Genomic DNA, 17,112 nt, shown 5'->3' on the forward strand with positions numbered 1-17,112 from the left:
TTGGGTGTAAATGAACAGAAACATTTAACAGTGTATATATAATGTACTGTTGTGTGCTTAAAGAGTATGTCTGTGTCTTTTTGCTTTGTTGTGCATACTGGGTTATGAATCAGAAGGATTGTCTCTGGTGTGCACAGATGCTGCCAGTTGGATTGAAAGATTAATATTTAATGTAATGGGGAAATGTGTATGTAAAATATCATTTAGGTGAACTTTTTGTCTGTTGACTTCTCTGCCAGCTAAATGGAAATATCTACTAGGAGAGGAAGGGGTTACCAGAAGTTAGATGGAGCTTACTTATTAAAACTCTTACTAGACATGGTTTTTCATATCCAATACATTTTTAGTTGCTGTTTTAGGTGATATGAAGTGTAGCTTGTAAAAGACTTGTTCTAGCATTTGTTCTATAGTGAAAATGTTCATAGAATAATTTTATATAACAGTTTGACCAAGAGAAGTATGTACGTCTTTAAATGTCTTCAAACATAACAAATGCAGGCACATCAGTACAAGTAATACAACCGTGAACTTCGTGTACAACGATGTCAGATAGATAGATATATGGACAGACAGATTGATAGACTTCTTTTTTTTTAATGCTTTATTAATTCAATGCCACAAGAACATGAGGTATTACATATTCACATATTCAAATTAACATTAGCTGCCAGAGAAAAGAGAGCGAGAGAGAAAAAGAGAGAGAGAAAAAAAGTTACATACATTTCAATGATTTCAGAGCATTACATGTTTTCAGTGCTTTTTTGTTTTCTGTTTGTTCCAAGAGATTTATATATAATTTGAAGTCATTTATAAAATGTACAAAATTTGGTTTACATTGAGCCCACTTTTTCTTATGTATATGGAATCTTCCTAACAAAATAAACAATTGTATAATATGTTGTTCTTTACTATTCAATTTTTTGTTTTCTGTATAAAAAATTACATCAAATATACAAATTTCTATCAGACAGACTTCTCTCTTATATTTACGTATTTGAATGACGTAGAGGGAAGTTCTGTTTCACACTTCCTCTTTGTTCTATTTGGAACGGAGCAGTAAAGTGTCATGGAACAAAGTTGTATAAGTTCCACTTCAGCGCTATTTCTTCGCGAGCAGATGCTCCATTCAGTCAGAAGAACAGCTCTCTTGAGGTAAGGTTTACAGTTTAGTCTTTTAATGCGAGAATATTTGAAGTTATTGACTATCGCCGCATTAAACACGTAGCCACATATAGGTTTTTTTTAAAGAGGCGTATTCACAAAACTTTAACGCGCATCTAATCATAGTTTTAGAATGGCATACACATATAGTAGTAATACACACCTTTGGTGCTAGAAAGTAGCCTATGGATAATATGGAGATTTTTTTTTTTTTTTTGCTTTTAAAATATGCATTTCTGTAACTGACTGGTTTTAAATTTATTTTGGCAGCTTTGCTATTATTACTATTATACTATGTCCTTAAGACATCGGCACTCAATTAAAATGAATAAAAAGGCATGAATGAACATACATAGGCAAAAATAACTATTATTAATAATAAATCAATAAATTTTTAGGTTTCAGGTGTTTTTTTGTTTTGTAACAAACTTTGTATAAAGATAATTTTCAACTATGTTATAACATAATGTTTTGATATACCATTTTTCTTTCTGCAAAATGTGTGTAAAATGGAAATAAACAGGTTTTCTTATTATATATAATGTATCAATAAACTAAATACAATTTGCACATTGATGTTTTTTGGGGCAACATGTAACGAAAAAAGAAGTGTAATAATTGGAGTAATAACTGACAAGATTTAAATGATAATACATAATATTTCATAGGAATAATCAAATATAATTTCTTACCCTATTCCTTTGTGGTGTCTCCCAAAATAAGTTATAAACATTCTTTTATTCCTTGTGTCCTCATATGTATGAAATCAACGTCCTGTTTCGAAACAGAAAGTCATATTTTGATTTGAAACCCCATGACATTTTCCTGATGTTGATTCATGACACACAGTTTAAAAATTAGTCCGATTTAAATGATAATTACAAAATAGTATCATATTTCTATAAGAGTGTCACTAAATTAATATCAAACATTTTTGAAGACCAAGGAGAGGAAGCGGTGATGGCGAAACATCCAAACATTTAGAAAAGCCCTGAATGTGCTCATGTATAGTTGTCATTGTCACTAAAATATAATGCCCTCGTGTGAGTATGCATGAAGGGTCTTAAAGGGGTGGTTCGGGATTTTTGACATCGGACCTCATTTTTAAGTCAGCCTGGTTGCTATTCATTAGTGGAGACATTTTTTTTAAAAAATTATCCAGTCTTTATATTTGGATAGATAGCCGATGCTAGGCTAGCGCGAGTCAATGGGAATATGTTAGCCAGCCATTAAAAACCGTTTTACCCGCTCCACAGTGCACCAAACGCAAATCAATTATAACACTAGACTATCGATGCAAATGTCCGTTGATAGAATAATGTTAGAAATCAAACTTACCTTTCATCACATTGCATTAGTTATAATTTGTTCCCTGTAATCATAAGCCTTGTCGACAGCAGCAGCGGAGTGATATTGATTACCTAGGCAACCGAGTGACCGGTCCACACATGACGCAAGTGTATTTACCTGCCGCTGGCACACTGATCATTACTAACCGGAGCAAAGTAAAATTCCGCAGCGGCTGAGAAACTAGTTCCTTTAGGATCATTGAGATGAAAGGTAAGTTTGATTTCTAACATTATTCTCTCAACGGACATTTGCATCGATAGTCTAGTGTTATAATTGATTTGCGTTTTGTGCACTGTGGAGTGGGTAAAACGGTTTTTAATGGCTGGCTAACATATACCCATTGACTCGCGCTAGCCTAGCATCGGCCAACTATCCAAATATAAGGACTGGATAATTTAAAAAAAAAAAATGTCTCCACTGATGAATAACAACCAGGCAGACCTAAAAATGAGGTCCGATGTCAAAAATCCCGAACCACCGCTTTAAGAGGTTGAAACACCCTCAATATGAGTCATTTGGGTGTCCTGAGTCATGATGGGTGATAAACCATATTACCAGCATCTATCTATGCTGAGTCACATCCGTGCCATCTAACTGAAAGCATTAGGTCTTCTATAGAATAAATGAACTGGCTCACCATTTTAATACAAGGAATGATGCTCTAAAACCCTAAATATTTGTAAATGACCTATATACTCCCAATTAAGTGTGACCTAAAAAGATTCTTCCTTTCATAATGGCAGTTTTTATCCTCATCAGGGTCATTTTGGAGCAGAATGTCGAGCCTGTATCACACTATCAGTCAGATCACTGATGAGCTCAGCACTGATGAATGCAAGCGCATCTCTTACCTGTGCGGCACTCTCGACACGGACAAGTTCTCTACAGATCCCAGAGGCATGTTACGGACTCTACTGTGTCAGACGAGGATGGATTACTTGTTTCTCATGGAGCTCATTCTGAAGATAAAACGCTATGATCTGCTGCGAGAAGTGCTGAGCACCAACAAGAGCACGGTTGAGGGACTGCTGAAAAACAACCATTCTGTGTCAGAATACAGGTGATGCTCTCTGATCCCGTCTGTGAATCTCCAGTTATGCCCCATATGGGGCTCAAGAGAAGGTTTTAACCTGGACGTTTGTGTGTTTAGAGTACTGATGGCTGATGTTAGTGAGGACATGGACACAGAGGACCTGAAGTCGTTGGCGTTCTTGCTGAGAGGAACTTTACCCAAACATAAACTGGAAAATGCCAAGGTATGATGTCCTGAAGGCTGCTTTCTTCATGTGTGGAACTGAAATGTGTCATGATTTTTGTTAAACATTTATTTGCAGAGTTTTTTAGATGTCGCAGTGGAGCTGGAGAAACTCGACCAGCTCTCCAGTGAGAAGATGGACTTGATCGAACACTGCCTGAGGTCCATCCATAGGGCCGATCTAGCTAAAAAGATCAGTCACTACCAGCGGACAGGTAAGAATGATGTTGTTATTGATTTTTTTGTAGATGCAACTGTTTGATACACTAAGCATGAGGCGTGTTGCCTCATTCAGATGTGTTTAGGCTATAGCCTAACATGATCAAATCTAAGAAGAAAAAAAAAAGTAGCAAAAACTGCCACTGGGACAGTAACCTTTGTACCATATTTACTTGCATTTTAGTATCTTAAAAGCACATATCTGTATGTAAAGGGTACCTATTAGTGCCTTTTGAAAAGGTACTGCCCCAGTGAGTTTTTGTCACATAGGAAAATAACTTCAGCCAAACTAAATCAGCCAGTTAATTTGTATTGGTTTCCTTTTTAATAACTGAGAGCTGTTTTTGCAGTGCTAATGACCAAACAAGGATCTTCGCCTCCAGACAGACTGCAGTTCTGCCGAATGCCTTCAGTGAGATTTCATTGGGTTGCATTGTCTTAGCTTCAACTTCAAATGTTTCATATTTGAATAATCATTTCTTCACTGTCACTGTTTGTGTCATTCACAGCCAAGTGGCTCATTTGGTGTCTCAACAGCTTCTTGTAATGTGAGGCCCATTTCCAAACTCTATGGTGAGTTCATTCAAATACGGACAGTACGTGGAAATACCCTACCAGTGAAAAGTCTGGGCAAACCTCTCATTGTCTCTCTATATTTATGTTCATTGTCTCCCCTCACAATTTCCATTATTACTTAATTCATCAAAACTAGAAGTAGCACAAATGGAGGTATGGGAATTATGAAGTGACCAGAAATCTTCAAAGTCACTTCAGATTCACACAGTTTATCGTCACTACAATGTAGAAAAAAAAGAAAAAGAACAATAATAAAAAATGTTACAATTCAAGCCAAAAAGATGCATTCAGATGTTCCGAAAGTTTTCTGAATTGTAACACTAGTGTGATTTGCCAGTTTGAATTTTCATTCACTAAATGTAAAATGCACAAACAAACACGACCACAAGCATTTTTTTTTAATCCTTCATTCAGACAATTGTGTTTGACTAGTTGTAAAAGTAAAAATTTTTTTTTTTTAAATAGAGCATTTCGCTTGATATAACATGTACTTTTATGTACTTACAGGTAACTTGAGTTGTTTAGTATTTGTGTCTCAAACTGAAAAAATGTGCCAAATATATATTTAGGCAGGTGTGCCTAACATTTGACTGCTGCAGAATGTTCTGTGTAATTATATAAATATTGTTCAACTTCAGTGCATTTCTTGTCTTTTGAGCTGCCATGCTTCTTTATAATTATACAAATCCCTATTATGAAACATAATAAGTTTATTTATTTATAATTTGTATTACATTTTTTAGATAAACCGACAACAGTGAAGAAGGAACTACTTGGCTCTCGCTCCTATTGTCAGGTAATTTTTTTATTTAATTTTATTATATATATATATATCTATCAAGTGTTGAACGTGGTCAAACCAATAATCTATAACAGATGAAGATGTGCTGATTTGATCTGCATCAGCAGGAGGACGGGTACAGTATGCAGAGTGAGCCCAGAGGAGTGTGTTTAATCATAGACTGTGTCGGCTCTGAAGCAGGTGAGAAATCACTCATCTCATGTAGTTCACTCTACTCTTCAGAAGTCTGGGGGCTTTGAAAGAAGATTCTTATGTAAATCAAGGCTGCATTTATTTGATCGAAAAATACAGTAATATTGTCAAATATTGTTACAATGTAAAACAACAGTTTTCTATTTGAATATATTTTAAGATGTAATTTTCATGCATTTCCAGCATCATTACTCCAGTCTTCAGTGTCACAGGACCCTTCAGAAATCATTCTAATCATTTGCTGGTCAATAAACATGTTTATTGTTATCAGTGTTAAAAACAGTTGTGTTGATTATTATTTATGTAGAAACCATGATACTTTTTTTTCTGGATTCTTTGAGGATCATGAAGTTCAAAAGAACATGAAATAATAATTCAAAAGTATCTCATTTCACTTTTCATCATTTTAATGCATCCTTGCTGAAAAACAAAAACAAATCATACTGACCCCAAAAAAGCTCAGTTTTACTGTAAATAACACATTTTTAATCTGGTACTATTTTTCAGTGTGGATAATTTTTTTTTCTAAAATCTAAAAGTGGTTGATGCAAAACCTACTATTCTATTGTTGTTACTAGCACAAACTTTATTTTATTATTTTTATTTTTATTTTTTGTAATGACAAATTTTAGTTTAATCACCAAAACACTACAGGATGAGCCATTTCCATTTAGTAATTGTACATTTATTCATTTAGCTGACGCTTTTATCCAAAGCGACTTACAATTGCTATATATGTTGGAGGTCGCACGCCTCTGGAGCAACTAGGGGTTAAGTGTCTTGCTCAGGGACACATTGGTGTCTCACAGTGGAGTCGAACCCGGGTCTCTCACACCAAAGGCATGTGTCTTATCCACTGCGCCAACGCCACCCCTTTTGTAAAGACCAGTCCTTGTATTAAATGTAATTTAATTTTTTTAAGTGAGTTGAAAATTGGAAGTCATTTGAATCTACATATCTGTTTGGTGATTAGTACTATTAGTAATACTTAGTTGTGAAAGAAATCACATTACCGTTTGGTAATAGCTTCTCTTTTCTAACACAGATGAGCTGGAGCAAACATTCCAGGCGTTAAACTTTCATGTGATCACGCACAAGCTGCTGAGTGTGAGAGACGTGCAGTCTGCTCTGAGGGAAGTGGCTCATCAGCAGGGGCACTACAGAGCGTCTGCGTTCATCTGCTGCGTCATCAGCCGAAGCCGCTCGTCAGACCTGCTGGCCACTGACTCTCACGGTCCAGGACTGAACCTGGACACTGTCAGACGCCTCTTCTCCTCAGACTCCTGCCCGGGCCTGGCAGGCAAGCCTAAACTCTTCTTTATCCAGAGCTATGAAGAGTCCGAGGCTCAGAGGTGTGTTGGGTGTATGGGCTGTGAAGATGAGGAGGGTGGAGAGCTGGAGACAGACGCACCTGGGCTCTTATGCTCCAAGAGGACCGTCCCAGTGGACGCGGACATCTTCTGGAGTCACTGCCTGACTAAAGGACAACAGCTGGAGGTGCCAAACCATCATTCTGTGTACCTGAGAGCCTTGAGATCCTCCTTAACTGAGGGCCAGAAGAGGTAAGACACTACAATACACTACCGGTCAAAAGATTGGAATAATGACCTTTCTTATGTTTTTGTTTTTCTCTCATGCTCACCAAAACTCAAAACATTTATTTGATCAAAAATACATATTTTCAGCATCATTACTTAAGAAAATTCAGCTTTGCATCCCAGTAATAAATAACATTTAGTAATATATTCAAATAGAAAACAGGTATTTTAAATTGTATTACTATTTCACAATACTTAATGAATGATAGCCTAATATAACTTTTTGCTGGTAACATATAGTGTGCAGCATAATTTATATTTCTGAATCTCTGTTGGCTATTTTGGACCCAGGGTTTGATTTAATCGTTATTTATCTCTATTAAGCGTTATGTAAGCATTACTAAATGTATTTTTATTCTTTTCAGGAGGACTCATTTGGTAGATGTGCACATGGCGGTGAATCGGGCGGTATACGATCACAATCACAAATCTCCAGAATCCTCTTACTTTTTAAATCTGAGACACACTCTCAGGAAGAAAGTCTATTTGTCATGATTCTGTCATGATTCCTCACGTTTAAGTGAAGGGAGGTGATTATACAAGAACAGTTGATGTTTGAGGAACGATGGCCATCACAATGATGTCGACATGAATTGTATCAATTATGATAAGCGGTGTTTCAGTAAATAAATCTCAGTCAGGTTTTGTAATTGTAGTTCTTATATTGTCCACATGCCGGCAGTGTTGTCCAGTGTTGGCAGTGAACTTGTTCAACTTTTTTTTCTTTCTTTTTTTGCGTTATATTATTATACAAATATTTACATTTTAGCCTAGTTTTTTTAAATGCATATATTTATATTTTATATGCATATTTATTGTCATACTGTGTGTTTATCATTCCACGTGTGTAACAGTGACTTAATGAATAACTGACACCAACTTTAAAGTGTTATGTTAGACATACTGTCTTAACAACACAAATCCAGTTACTATTTTTTACATTATATGTCTGTCTATGTATTTCCAACTTCTCCTTGTTATTTTTATAACAAACATGTACAACCCTGTTACCATCATAACTGACATAATAATAATAAATCAGTAATGAAGTCAAGATGCAACCCCTTAAGATAAGTTTTTCTTTTTTTTATGTTAATTTGTCAGTAAGGAAAGAGCTTTGACTTAGTTTCAACCCTGTTACCATGTTTTACTAGCAGCCTATTTCTGAAAAGTGGATATTTTAGAATTATCAGCATGTTGTTTCTAATAAAACCCGTGTGTCACGACCTCGAGCACAGTGTATGCTAATGTTACCATAAATCACTACTTATATTATTCTATTTGAGGGCAACTTATCGAATTGTTTTCATTTAGCTTTAAGTTTCACAATGCATGTTTACCATAAGTTGACACGTTAATAATAGCTTACACGATGTTTCTGATAGAACGCTTTAAATCTGAGCGAAATTCACTTAAATAAAACATGTTAAAACGGAAAAATACTTAATTATACAGAGGAATGGCCCATTTATTGTTAGTTTAGTGAGTGAAGCGCACTGCCTGTGTGTGTGTGTGTGTGTGTGTGTGTGTGTGAGAGAGAGAGAGAGAGAGAGGAATCACTGACGCGCGCTGGATCTGTTCACGCGCTGTGCTCTGCTGCAATGGCGAAGGCGGCGCGCTGAAGAGAGGACTTGGCCGACTTTCCTTTTATTTTACGAAGAATTCTTCAGTCATGCACGACCATCCAGCGCTAAACCCGGCTTGAAGAAGGGTGTGGATCTTACGTTTGAACACTTGATCTGTGATCCGAGCAAACAGCAGCCTATATGCAACCGCCCCGACACTTCTCACATCTGCATGCGATAAGCGCCCGGAACCCGCCAGCCTCTCTCCCTCCACCAGCTGATCTGAGCCGGCGAGGACCTGGAGCAGTCTGACCCAGCTGGATCATTATGGCAGAACGCAGTTCCACCGGATTACTGATGATGATGCTGGACCCGTCGCCGGCGGTCGCGATGACTCTCCCGGCGGAGGTGCGCGAGAAGCTGGCGGAGCTCGAGCTGGAGCTCTCCGAGGGTGAGTCGCTGATTTCCGCGTGAAGCTTTGCCATCTCCATGCGAAATACTGGGTTTCAGAGATCGGGATTGCATCAGTATTCCCGAAGGGTTCATGCATCATTGTGGATGCGGGCTGTTGGTCACATACACACCTTTACACCATTACACACCTCTCCAAACGCGCTCTGAAATATCTGATCTGTAATCTGTATGTTTTTACTACAGTCCTTCTGTAGCCTACATATAAAAGCGGCGATGAAGATGATGATAGGTGCAATGCGGGTTCAGTGCTGTGTCAGCAGTGCTTCGGATCAGAAAGACCATTCAATCCCGTTAAAAGCAATGCATTACTAATCAGCCAGTCATATATTGGTTTAATCCAAACAAGCTGCTTTTGGCAAACAAGCAGAGACATTCTGAGCATCATCCTGTTGGTCACGTTGTGTGTATGTGTGTGTGTGTGAAGGAGCTGGAATAAATGCAAGACTTTTTGATTCATAGTTATGATTTTAAGGTTGTAGAACTATATGGATTGTTCCGACAAGCGAAGCTGCTCAGTATTCACACTGTGCTGTCTGGCTATGGAAATTTCAGCAAGAACCACGGCATGCTTTGCATGTCATGCCCCTGCTGCAAATTTTCCTTTAAACATGTCATTTGCTGATAGGAATATTGATTAAACAAACATGTTCTTGTGTATAGTCTAAGTCATTTTTATCAATACATGGTATCTACCATATTTCATCCTGACATACAGTGAATGATGAAAAGTCAAAGATCCATTCTTATTACTTTTTGTATCCCACAAGACCTTGACTTGTAAACGAGCATCTTTAGTTATAAAAAATCAGATAATAGAGATGAAGCCGTCACGTCTTTATGTAATAACAGATGTGCTGAACTGCAATGGTCCTGAAATCTTTTAAACTGGAGCATGTCTTCTGTGTAAATACACAGCAGGAAGAGTTCAAGCTGAACTGGTTAGACCAACCATGTGCCGCTTTCATGACATCTTCCAGCACATCTATGAGGGAAGGGAATGAGCCTATGATTTGATTTTAATGAAATTCCTACAATTACAGGGCTGTTTTTAAAATGATCATATTGTCAGAACCAATTATGGGCAGTACTCATCCACATGCTAATACACCTCTGATTTGCTCTTTTGAATGGAAGTTTATAAACATGGACAAAGTATTAAGCGGTTAACTGGAATTAACAAAAATCTATGAAGTGCTCAAGTTTCACGCTCAAGCCCCACATTTCATTTGATTAGCTCTGGGACGGCTGCACCAGACCTAGTTTCTTGCAGGCTGAGGGAAGTTTCTCTGCTGTGGTGTTTTAAAAGGAGACTGCGAGTCCAAAATAGCAGCACCTCATATAGTACTGTTGACATACAGTGTCACCGCTGACAGCTCTCACTTCATACCAATATCACAACTTTCCCAGTACTGCTTCCCAAAAAACCTACATTTATAAATTCAATATTTGCTTTGTTAAAAATGTAGCATATATCAAACACAAATAAAAGCAGCAGGGTCTCAGAAAGCAGCTGAACCCCTGTCCGCTTCCTGTTTGCGTGTGCATAACTTCCTGTCCTGCACACTGTCCGATAGGCATTGTTTTCCTTTACCCTTTAACTGCTGACGTCACCAACTCAACAAGACCCTCAGAATCATTTTACACAGCAGGCTTCTGAATAGTGTTTTGATATTTTCTGAATCTGAATTTATCGGTTCATTTCCCTGAAGGTAGAGTCTGAAGTTAAACAGGTTGTATTTGGGTTGCAGTTCTACATCAGAGGTTCAAATGTCATGTGCTACCAAAAGTTCTCAGTGTGTTAGCTCAAAAGAAGTGTAGAGCGCTGTTAGACGGAGGGATTTTCTGCTTATTATTCTTGATTAGAGACCTTAATGGAGAATCCCAGTTCAGGACTTGGTTAATCTGGCCCTGAGAACCCGGCCCGAGGCTGCTTCTCTAGTCTTTTTGAGGTTTAAAAATGATTCAGCAAAGAAATCTCCACCAAATAGAGAATCGTGATGAGTAAAATGTGCCAAAAGAGCCGCCCAATCCCATGATGCACTGTGAATGATGTAATAGAGTTTCCCTACACTCTCAAACTATATTTAGCATATTTTGCAGTGAACTTACAATACATTTTTATTTACATCATTTACAGTGCTGTATCAGATTGTCACTCTTTCTCTTGTTAAAGTCATTAAGTCATTGTCTTTTTGTCAGATTTTCTAATCCTTTTTTTCTTTTACATTTTACAAGTTTGTAATGTTGTGATTCACCTCATAGCTGGCTACTTTGGATTATGCCTTATAACTTTTTAACAAAGGATTTTTTAAAATCTTTAATCCCCACTGAAAAGTGTTCAGAATGCTCTATAGTGATTTCCTGTGAACCAGTGGCTGGAGTTTGTATTTGGTTTCTCCTTTAATCAAATGCACTGATATTTGAGAATGTTTTGTGGGTATTGCTAAATTAGATATTATTTGCAGTCTCTCGATGTGTCTTGAAGCAGCCCTTAGTTGTCTAATTTTAGCATAGTTTCCAAAAAATCACAACTTCCCTGACACTTTCTCTCTCCCATTTTAAGGCTGTCACAGAAACAGGTGTGATTACAAGACACTTCTTTCAGTGATATTTGTCAGGAAATCAAGACATGTCATGTGTGGCATTCCTAAGAATTGCTTCCAACAGCTTCGAGTCAGAAATGAGTAGATATAATTGTTGGAGGGGCTCATCTTAGTGACCCAAGGTTGACCTCCAGAAGTTATTATCATGGCTTTCATGGGAAAGGTGCAGGGGTGTAAGGCTTTGATCAGGGAGCCAAGCAGACGTGCCGAGCTGTTGACCTCGATATGGATCAGCGCTGGAGAGATGGGGCATAAATGAGTGCAAGAAGACAAATTGTGTACATTAACTCCTGCGGCTAGGCCCTGCTTGTCGCATTTCTTCATCGCTCAGACCTCCAGTTTGTAGTGATGCCTCAAAAAACACATTATAGCAAACATCTGTATAGTATTGCTCAGTGTCTGAAAACAGTCAAGAATTTGAGGCAACTGGGTTGAGTGTTGGCTTGGTTTTGTACATCACTATTACGATGCACCTGTTAGATTCATTTGAGGCTGAATTTGTGCTGTACTGACCCTGTAGACATTCTTAGATAACAATTTAGCACAGGAAACACTATTCACTATTAACTAGGTGCTTATTAGCATGCATATTATTGGCTGTTTATTAGTCCTTCTAAAGCTTATATTTATACCTTATTCTGCCTGACCATATTCTAGATCCCTTAACCCTAAACTACTAACTTACTTAATATCAGTAAGAGGCAAATTAGGAGTTTACTGAGAGAAAACTCTCAGTTAATAGTAAATATGTGTTCCCTAATCTGAAGTGTCACCAGTTTTTTTTCCCTTTTTTAAATTACACATTTTCAAGAATATAGGTTTTGTTTAGGTTAGCAATGCAAATCATGAATTGATTAAGGATGCAGGATAAATAAACCTCAGAAAGAATACATCCATGCATGGTAACGTACCAAATGTGAAGGCTGAAACTTTTATTTATTTTGCAGGAAACTTTTCACCCCTAGTCTATATAGCCTTGTAATTGCCTGTTTGAGGGTTTGTTAGTCCTTCTTTGTCCCTGGGCAGCAACGTCAAAGTCATTTTCCCATCTTGTTGCCATATTTGTGGTCTGAGCTGAGCAAGTGTGTTCAGTGGGTTTCTTCCAGGAACACAGCACTGAGTAAGGAGTGTGGGACTGTGATGAGACTGTACAAGCACTAACTCTTCATTTAATCGCTGGCTCTGGATGTGTCTCACTCCAGGGTTTCTGCGTTTGAGGGGGTTTCTGTGGTCTTTTGATGGAGCTTTCATTAGTGTGAGGCAAGGATAGAAGTAAGAGTTTGTCTGGAGGTTTCCTCAGGCAGATAGTAAGACATGTAAAACCACTGTGAAACACCATCCTGAGAATGACAGGCTAGGGTTCAAGCTGAGGCAGCGGTGAGAAATGAGACATGAGACTTTACTTTGACTTAACTCTTTTCACTCAGAATTCGCTCAATTTCACAAACAGTTAAGAAGCTGAGAATTAAAAATGGAATTTTGAAGTAGAAAGGCTGAGATAGTATTTTCTTGTAAAACAAAATCCAATAATCTCCAATATTGTTTTATTGACAATATTTGTTTCACAGCGTATGTTGTCTGTTATTGCTGTGGGAAATAAAACTTGATAAAAGACCATGAAATACTCAACTTTTATACTAGTCAACACAATATTGCACTTAGTGGAGGTTAAATTTGGTTTGTGAATTCCAAGTTTAATTTCCTGGACTCTTTAAGGTTGGCAGTGCGCCTAAGGGGAACTTTCTTCCCTGTGTTCCAGTCAGATTACTGGATTGGGATGATAAGGTCAGGTCACTCTTGGACTGCTATTGTCTGTGGCCGGGCTCACATGAGTCAACATTTTTGCAGCGTGTAATCATAGCACACAAGTCAGAAACACACCACTCCAGCGTAACTCTTGGAATGTGCCATTTTTGAAAGGTACCTAAAAAGAAATGCATTTCTAGGAAAGTGAAAAGAGCTACATGAATTATAGGAAAATGTGTTGGGAAATAAGAAACACTTTATTCTGTAGGAATTTTCTATCAATCACAATTTGCATATAATATACTGTATATACACACAAACACACACATACACTGACATTATTGGATTGCGTTTTACTAGAAAATACTATTTCGGTATTTTTACTTCAAAATGTTTATTTTGTTTAGTTCATGTTTATTTCAATGCTTTACTTGATCTATTTATGCCATTTTTACTAAATTGCTCTCCATTTATGAGTTTCAAACTTAAACGGTTTCAGAGGAAATCCTGTCAATTTTTTTCAGTGTAGATAACATGAACGTAAACCTTAGTTAATCTTATTATTAATTTAAATGTTTACTAATACATTTCCACAATCAAAAGTTGCCAACATGAGCAAACAAAGAACACGTGTAGTTTTTAACTACCATTACAACAAATACTGTAAAAATATATTGGTGATTTTTGCTATTACATGTTAACAAAGAGACTATTGTGTAAAGTTGCATCAATAAAGCTGTTTATAAGATACTTGGAAGATGATAGAAGTGATAGAATTTGTTTTGTGGGTGCATGATTATTAATGGTTGGCAAAAAAAGATAATTTCCTCTGCGTATGTTTGTAAACAAGTTTTATCATGCAGTGTAGGAACTCTGACACATTACAATATGTTTAAAAAGTGAATGTCTTTGTCTTTTGACACCCATCTCTTTAATAAATGAAAAGGATTAATAACCACTCTTAAATCCAGATGCTCAAATAAAAAAAAAATACTAAAGTGATTGTATGATTGACTCGCATTAAATTGTTTCCTAGATTTCTTATCTTAAACCATGTGCTGACCGCAGAAGGGAAAAGAAAGCTTGTCCTTGGCTGCTGACTTGCACCCAAACAGTATCCCAGCTTTATAAACTCTAATGTGCTAGCTTTGGTCATCTCATGCGAGATACGCAAGGCTTTTTCCTGCGGCTGTGGAGAATAGATTTTCTGAAGGGGTCATACATTTTTTAAGCTTGTGCCTGAAAGCATGGGAAGGCTTCAGAGTGTTATGCATACACTGTGCTGCTGTATAGGTGTGTGTGTGTGTGTGTGTGTGTGTGTGTGTGGCTGGGTTTGTTGTTTTATAGGCCATGTTCTGTTTGTTGAAACGAGTCTCTTCTCTTTCAAAGGCTCAACATCCCGCTGAATGTCATGCTAGGTCACCGACTGCTAGGTTTCTTTCACTGATGTTTATTTTTTGCTTAATTTCTTTCGTTTCATGCTATAAGATTAAATATCACTAATTAATCAACTGCACTATGGGAAAGCAATATGTTATTTCATTTCACTTCAACCTATTGCACGCACTGTTCTTTTTTTGGGCTAGTCATGTTTTATTTACCAATGTTTCTGTTAGCACAGTCTACAGCTCAGACTAATGGAGTCACTCAGCACATTTAGAGGGGCAGTGATCTCTTTCTTAAAACCTTTTGTTTGGACAGTTACCAAATGGATTTAGTTGGTTTATCACCATTTTCGCATCATTTGTAGCTACATGACATCCTTGTTTTAGCAAACATTCCATTTAGATGAATATACTAATTTGTGCTCTGTGCTTTCCTCGTAATATCAAAATAAGCATACGACAGCAAAGGTAGTGGTGAGAAAGCAGCAGTTAAGAAAGTATCTGATCATAGTGATATGGATATGTTTGTACCAGATGAACAGGTCAGTGCTCCAATCAAGTTACGTCTTGTTTAATTATACAACTCTTTATACTGTAGATTTGAAATTTTTTTTTTTGCAGTAGTAAATATGAAAGGTGTTAGTGTCACTTCTTTTTTTCAGTTTCTACTATAAAGCAGTTCTTCAGTGTGTTCATGTTTTTACTTGCGTATGTCTGAATTTGATGGGTTGAACAGAAGAAATGAACCACAACAGATTTTAATGTCACAAAAGGAGGAGCCCCACAGCCACACCTACCTCATTTACTACGGACCAATGGTAGTTTGAAGGTTTAATAATCGGAGTCGACCATTTTAGAAAGTTTGCTTTGGCAAGCTATTTCAAACCCTGAAACACTACTTTGTTTTAATCAGATTTTGTTCGAAGATGTCACACCACTTTGTGCTCTGATTTTGTTTGAACATAGCTGAGTCTTTACATTAGCATGTTGCTAAGTTATTTGACTCAGTATTTGAAATGCTCCATATGTACAAAAAAAACATGCAATTAATTCTAAACTTAACTCCAATAAAGTGTTAGCAGTAAAAAAAATAGGCCTAAGCAGTCAACGTGTTAAATTTGCGTGTTCAAATCTGAACAAACATGAATCTGATGTAGAATCCACATCCCTCACGCACGCACGCAAACTTCCAGATCACGGGATTACTATTGTGATGACTACATTTTTGTGATGATGGAATTTCGCTATACAAAGGTAAATGTGACCACATCTTTACCCTGGATGTTTTATTAATCCTGCAAGCCCAAAATCTTTTTTACTTTTCATAATGTTGGTTGCTTTTTGGTAACTTTGCAGAATAATATTTTAAAAACATTCTGGAAACCAAACCTATTGGCTGGTTTTTAGTTGAAAAGACTTAGCTAATGCTAGCTGTTTGAGTGGTACTGTTTTATGAACATTTTGTAGTATTGAAATCAATATAAAGTGTATAAGAAATTCTCTTTTGGAACAGAGCTTGTGTGTGTGTGCCACTGCTGTATATTAATTATCAGTCATCTCTTTAACTCTTTAACAAATATTCTCTGGTTTGCTTGTGTTTTTATCATAGAGCCGCTCTCTTAAGAGGTATTTAGTGCTTGCAGAGCTCTTGAAGAAGGACTGAGGCGGTGTGTTTTGTAGTGGATTGATTTATTTCTGGCAGGAGTCCTGGCCGTGTGATTGAAAGCCCTTGAGCTGATTGCTAGTGCGCATTTTAATTTCACTCCCAGGATCCTGTGCTGGCTTTTAGCTTACAGCTGCTGTCAGATCACAGGGGTCTAGGGTGAGATTAAACAAGTGTTTTAATAATCAATTCATTTGATCCCAAGACTACATAAAACATGTTAAACTACATAAAACATGTTTTTGCCAAGATCCCAAGGTGCAAAATAAGGATGGATGGCTTTTCATCTATAAAGTTTCCAGAGATTCAAGAGTATATTATGGTCTATCTATCTATCATTGTGATATTTTCATTTTACATTATTCTATGCAATAATTCACATTTAAAATCTCAACCATCAAAACCATTATTTTAACTGTATTATGTTTACATAAAGTCTTTTTTTTGCATTGCATTTAGGATGCATTCATCAAATGATATCAGAATATCATAATGCAAAGCAAAGCTTATTAGTATTTTTTTA

At 37.0% G+C, this 17,112-nt stretch overlaps 2 protein-coding genes across 5 annotated transcripts in view; both read left to right on the plus strand.

Annotated features, from left to right (window-relative positions):
- The first annotated feature begins 979 nt into the window (after positions 1 to 979).
- LOC132152686 (CASP8 and FADD-like apoptosis regulator) lies at positions 980 to 7,996 on the plus strand. Its single transcript, XM_059561495.1, has 10 exons — positions 980 to 1,152; positions 3,271 to 3,571; positions 3,662 to 3,767; positions 3,846 to 3,981; positions 4,336 to 4,397; positions 4,495 to 4,558; positions 5,305 to 5,357; positions 5,468 to 5,543; positions 6,601 to 7,117; positions 7,519 to 7,996. The coding sequence occupies exons 2-10, from the start codon at positions 3,288 to 3,290 to the stop codon at positions 7,646 to 7,648; spliced, it is 1,428 nt and encodes a 475-aa protein (XP_059417478.1). The 5' UTR covers positions 980 to 1,152; positions 3,271 to 3,287; the 3' UTR covers positions 7,649 to 7,996.
- Positions 7,997 to 8,682: 686 nt separating this feature from the next.
- Positions 8,683 to 17,112, plus strand: part of LOC132152689 (disco-interacting protein 2 homolog A-like) — a 120,478-nt gene continuing 112,048 nt past the window's right edge. For 3 of the 4 annotated variants that reach the window (XM_059561498.1, XM_059561499.1, XM_059561500.1), the window contains exon 1: positions 8,687 to 9,169. In XM_059561498.1, coding sequence (XP_059417481.1) covers positions 9,046 to 9,169 — 124 coding nt within the window. In that variant the 5' untranslated portion in view covers positions 8,687 to 9,045. Of the gene's footprint in view, positions 9,170 to 17,112 lie in introns of all 4 variants that reach the window. The other variant, XM_059561502.1, reaches the window with a different exon arrangement.

This window comes from Carassius carassius, chromosome 11 (assembly GCF_963082965.1).
Source record: "Carassius carassius chromosome 11, fCarCar2.1, whole genome shotgun sequence".
NCBI classification, from domain to species: domain Eukaryota; kingdom Metazoa; phylum Chordata; class Actinopteri; order Cypriniformes; family Cyprinidae; genus Carassius; species Carassius carassius.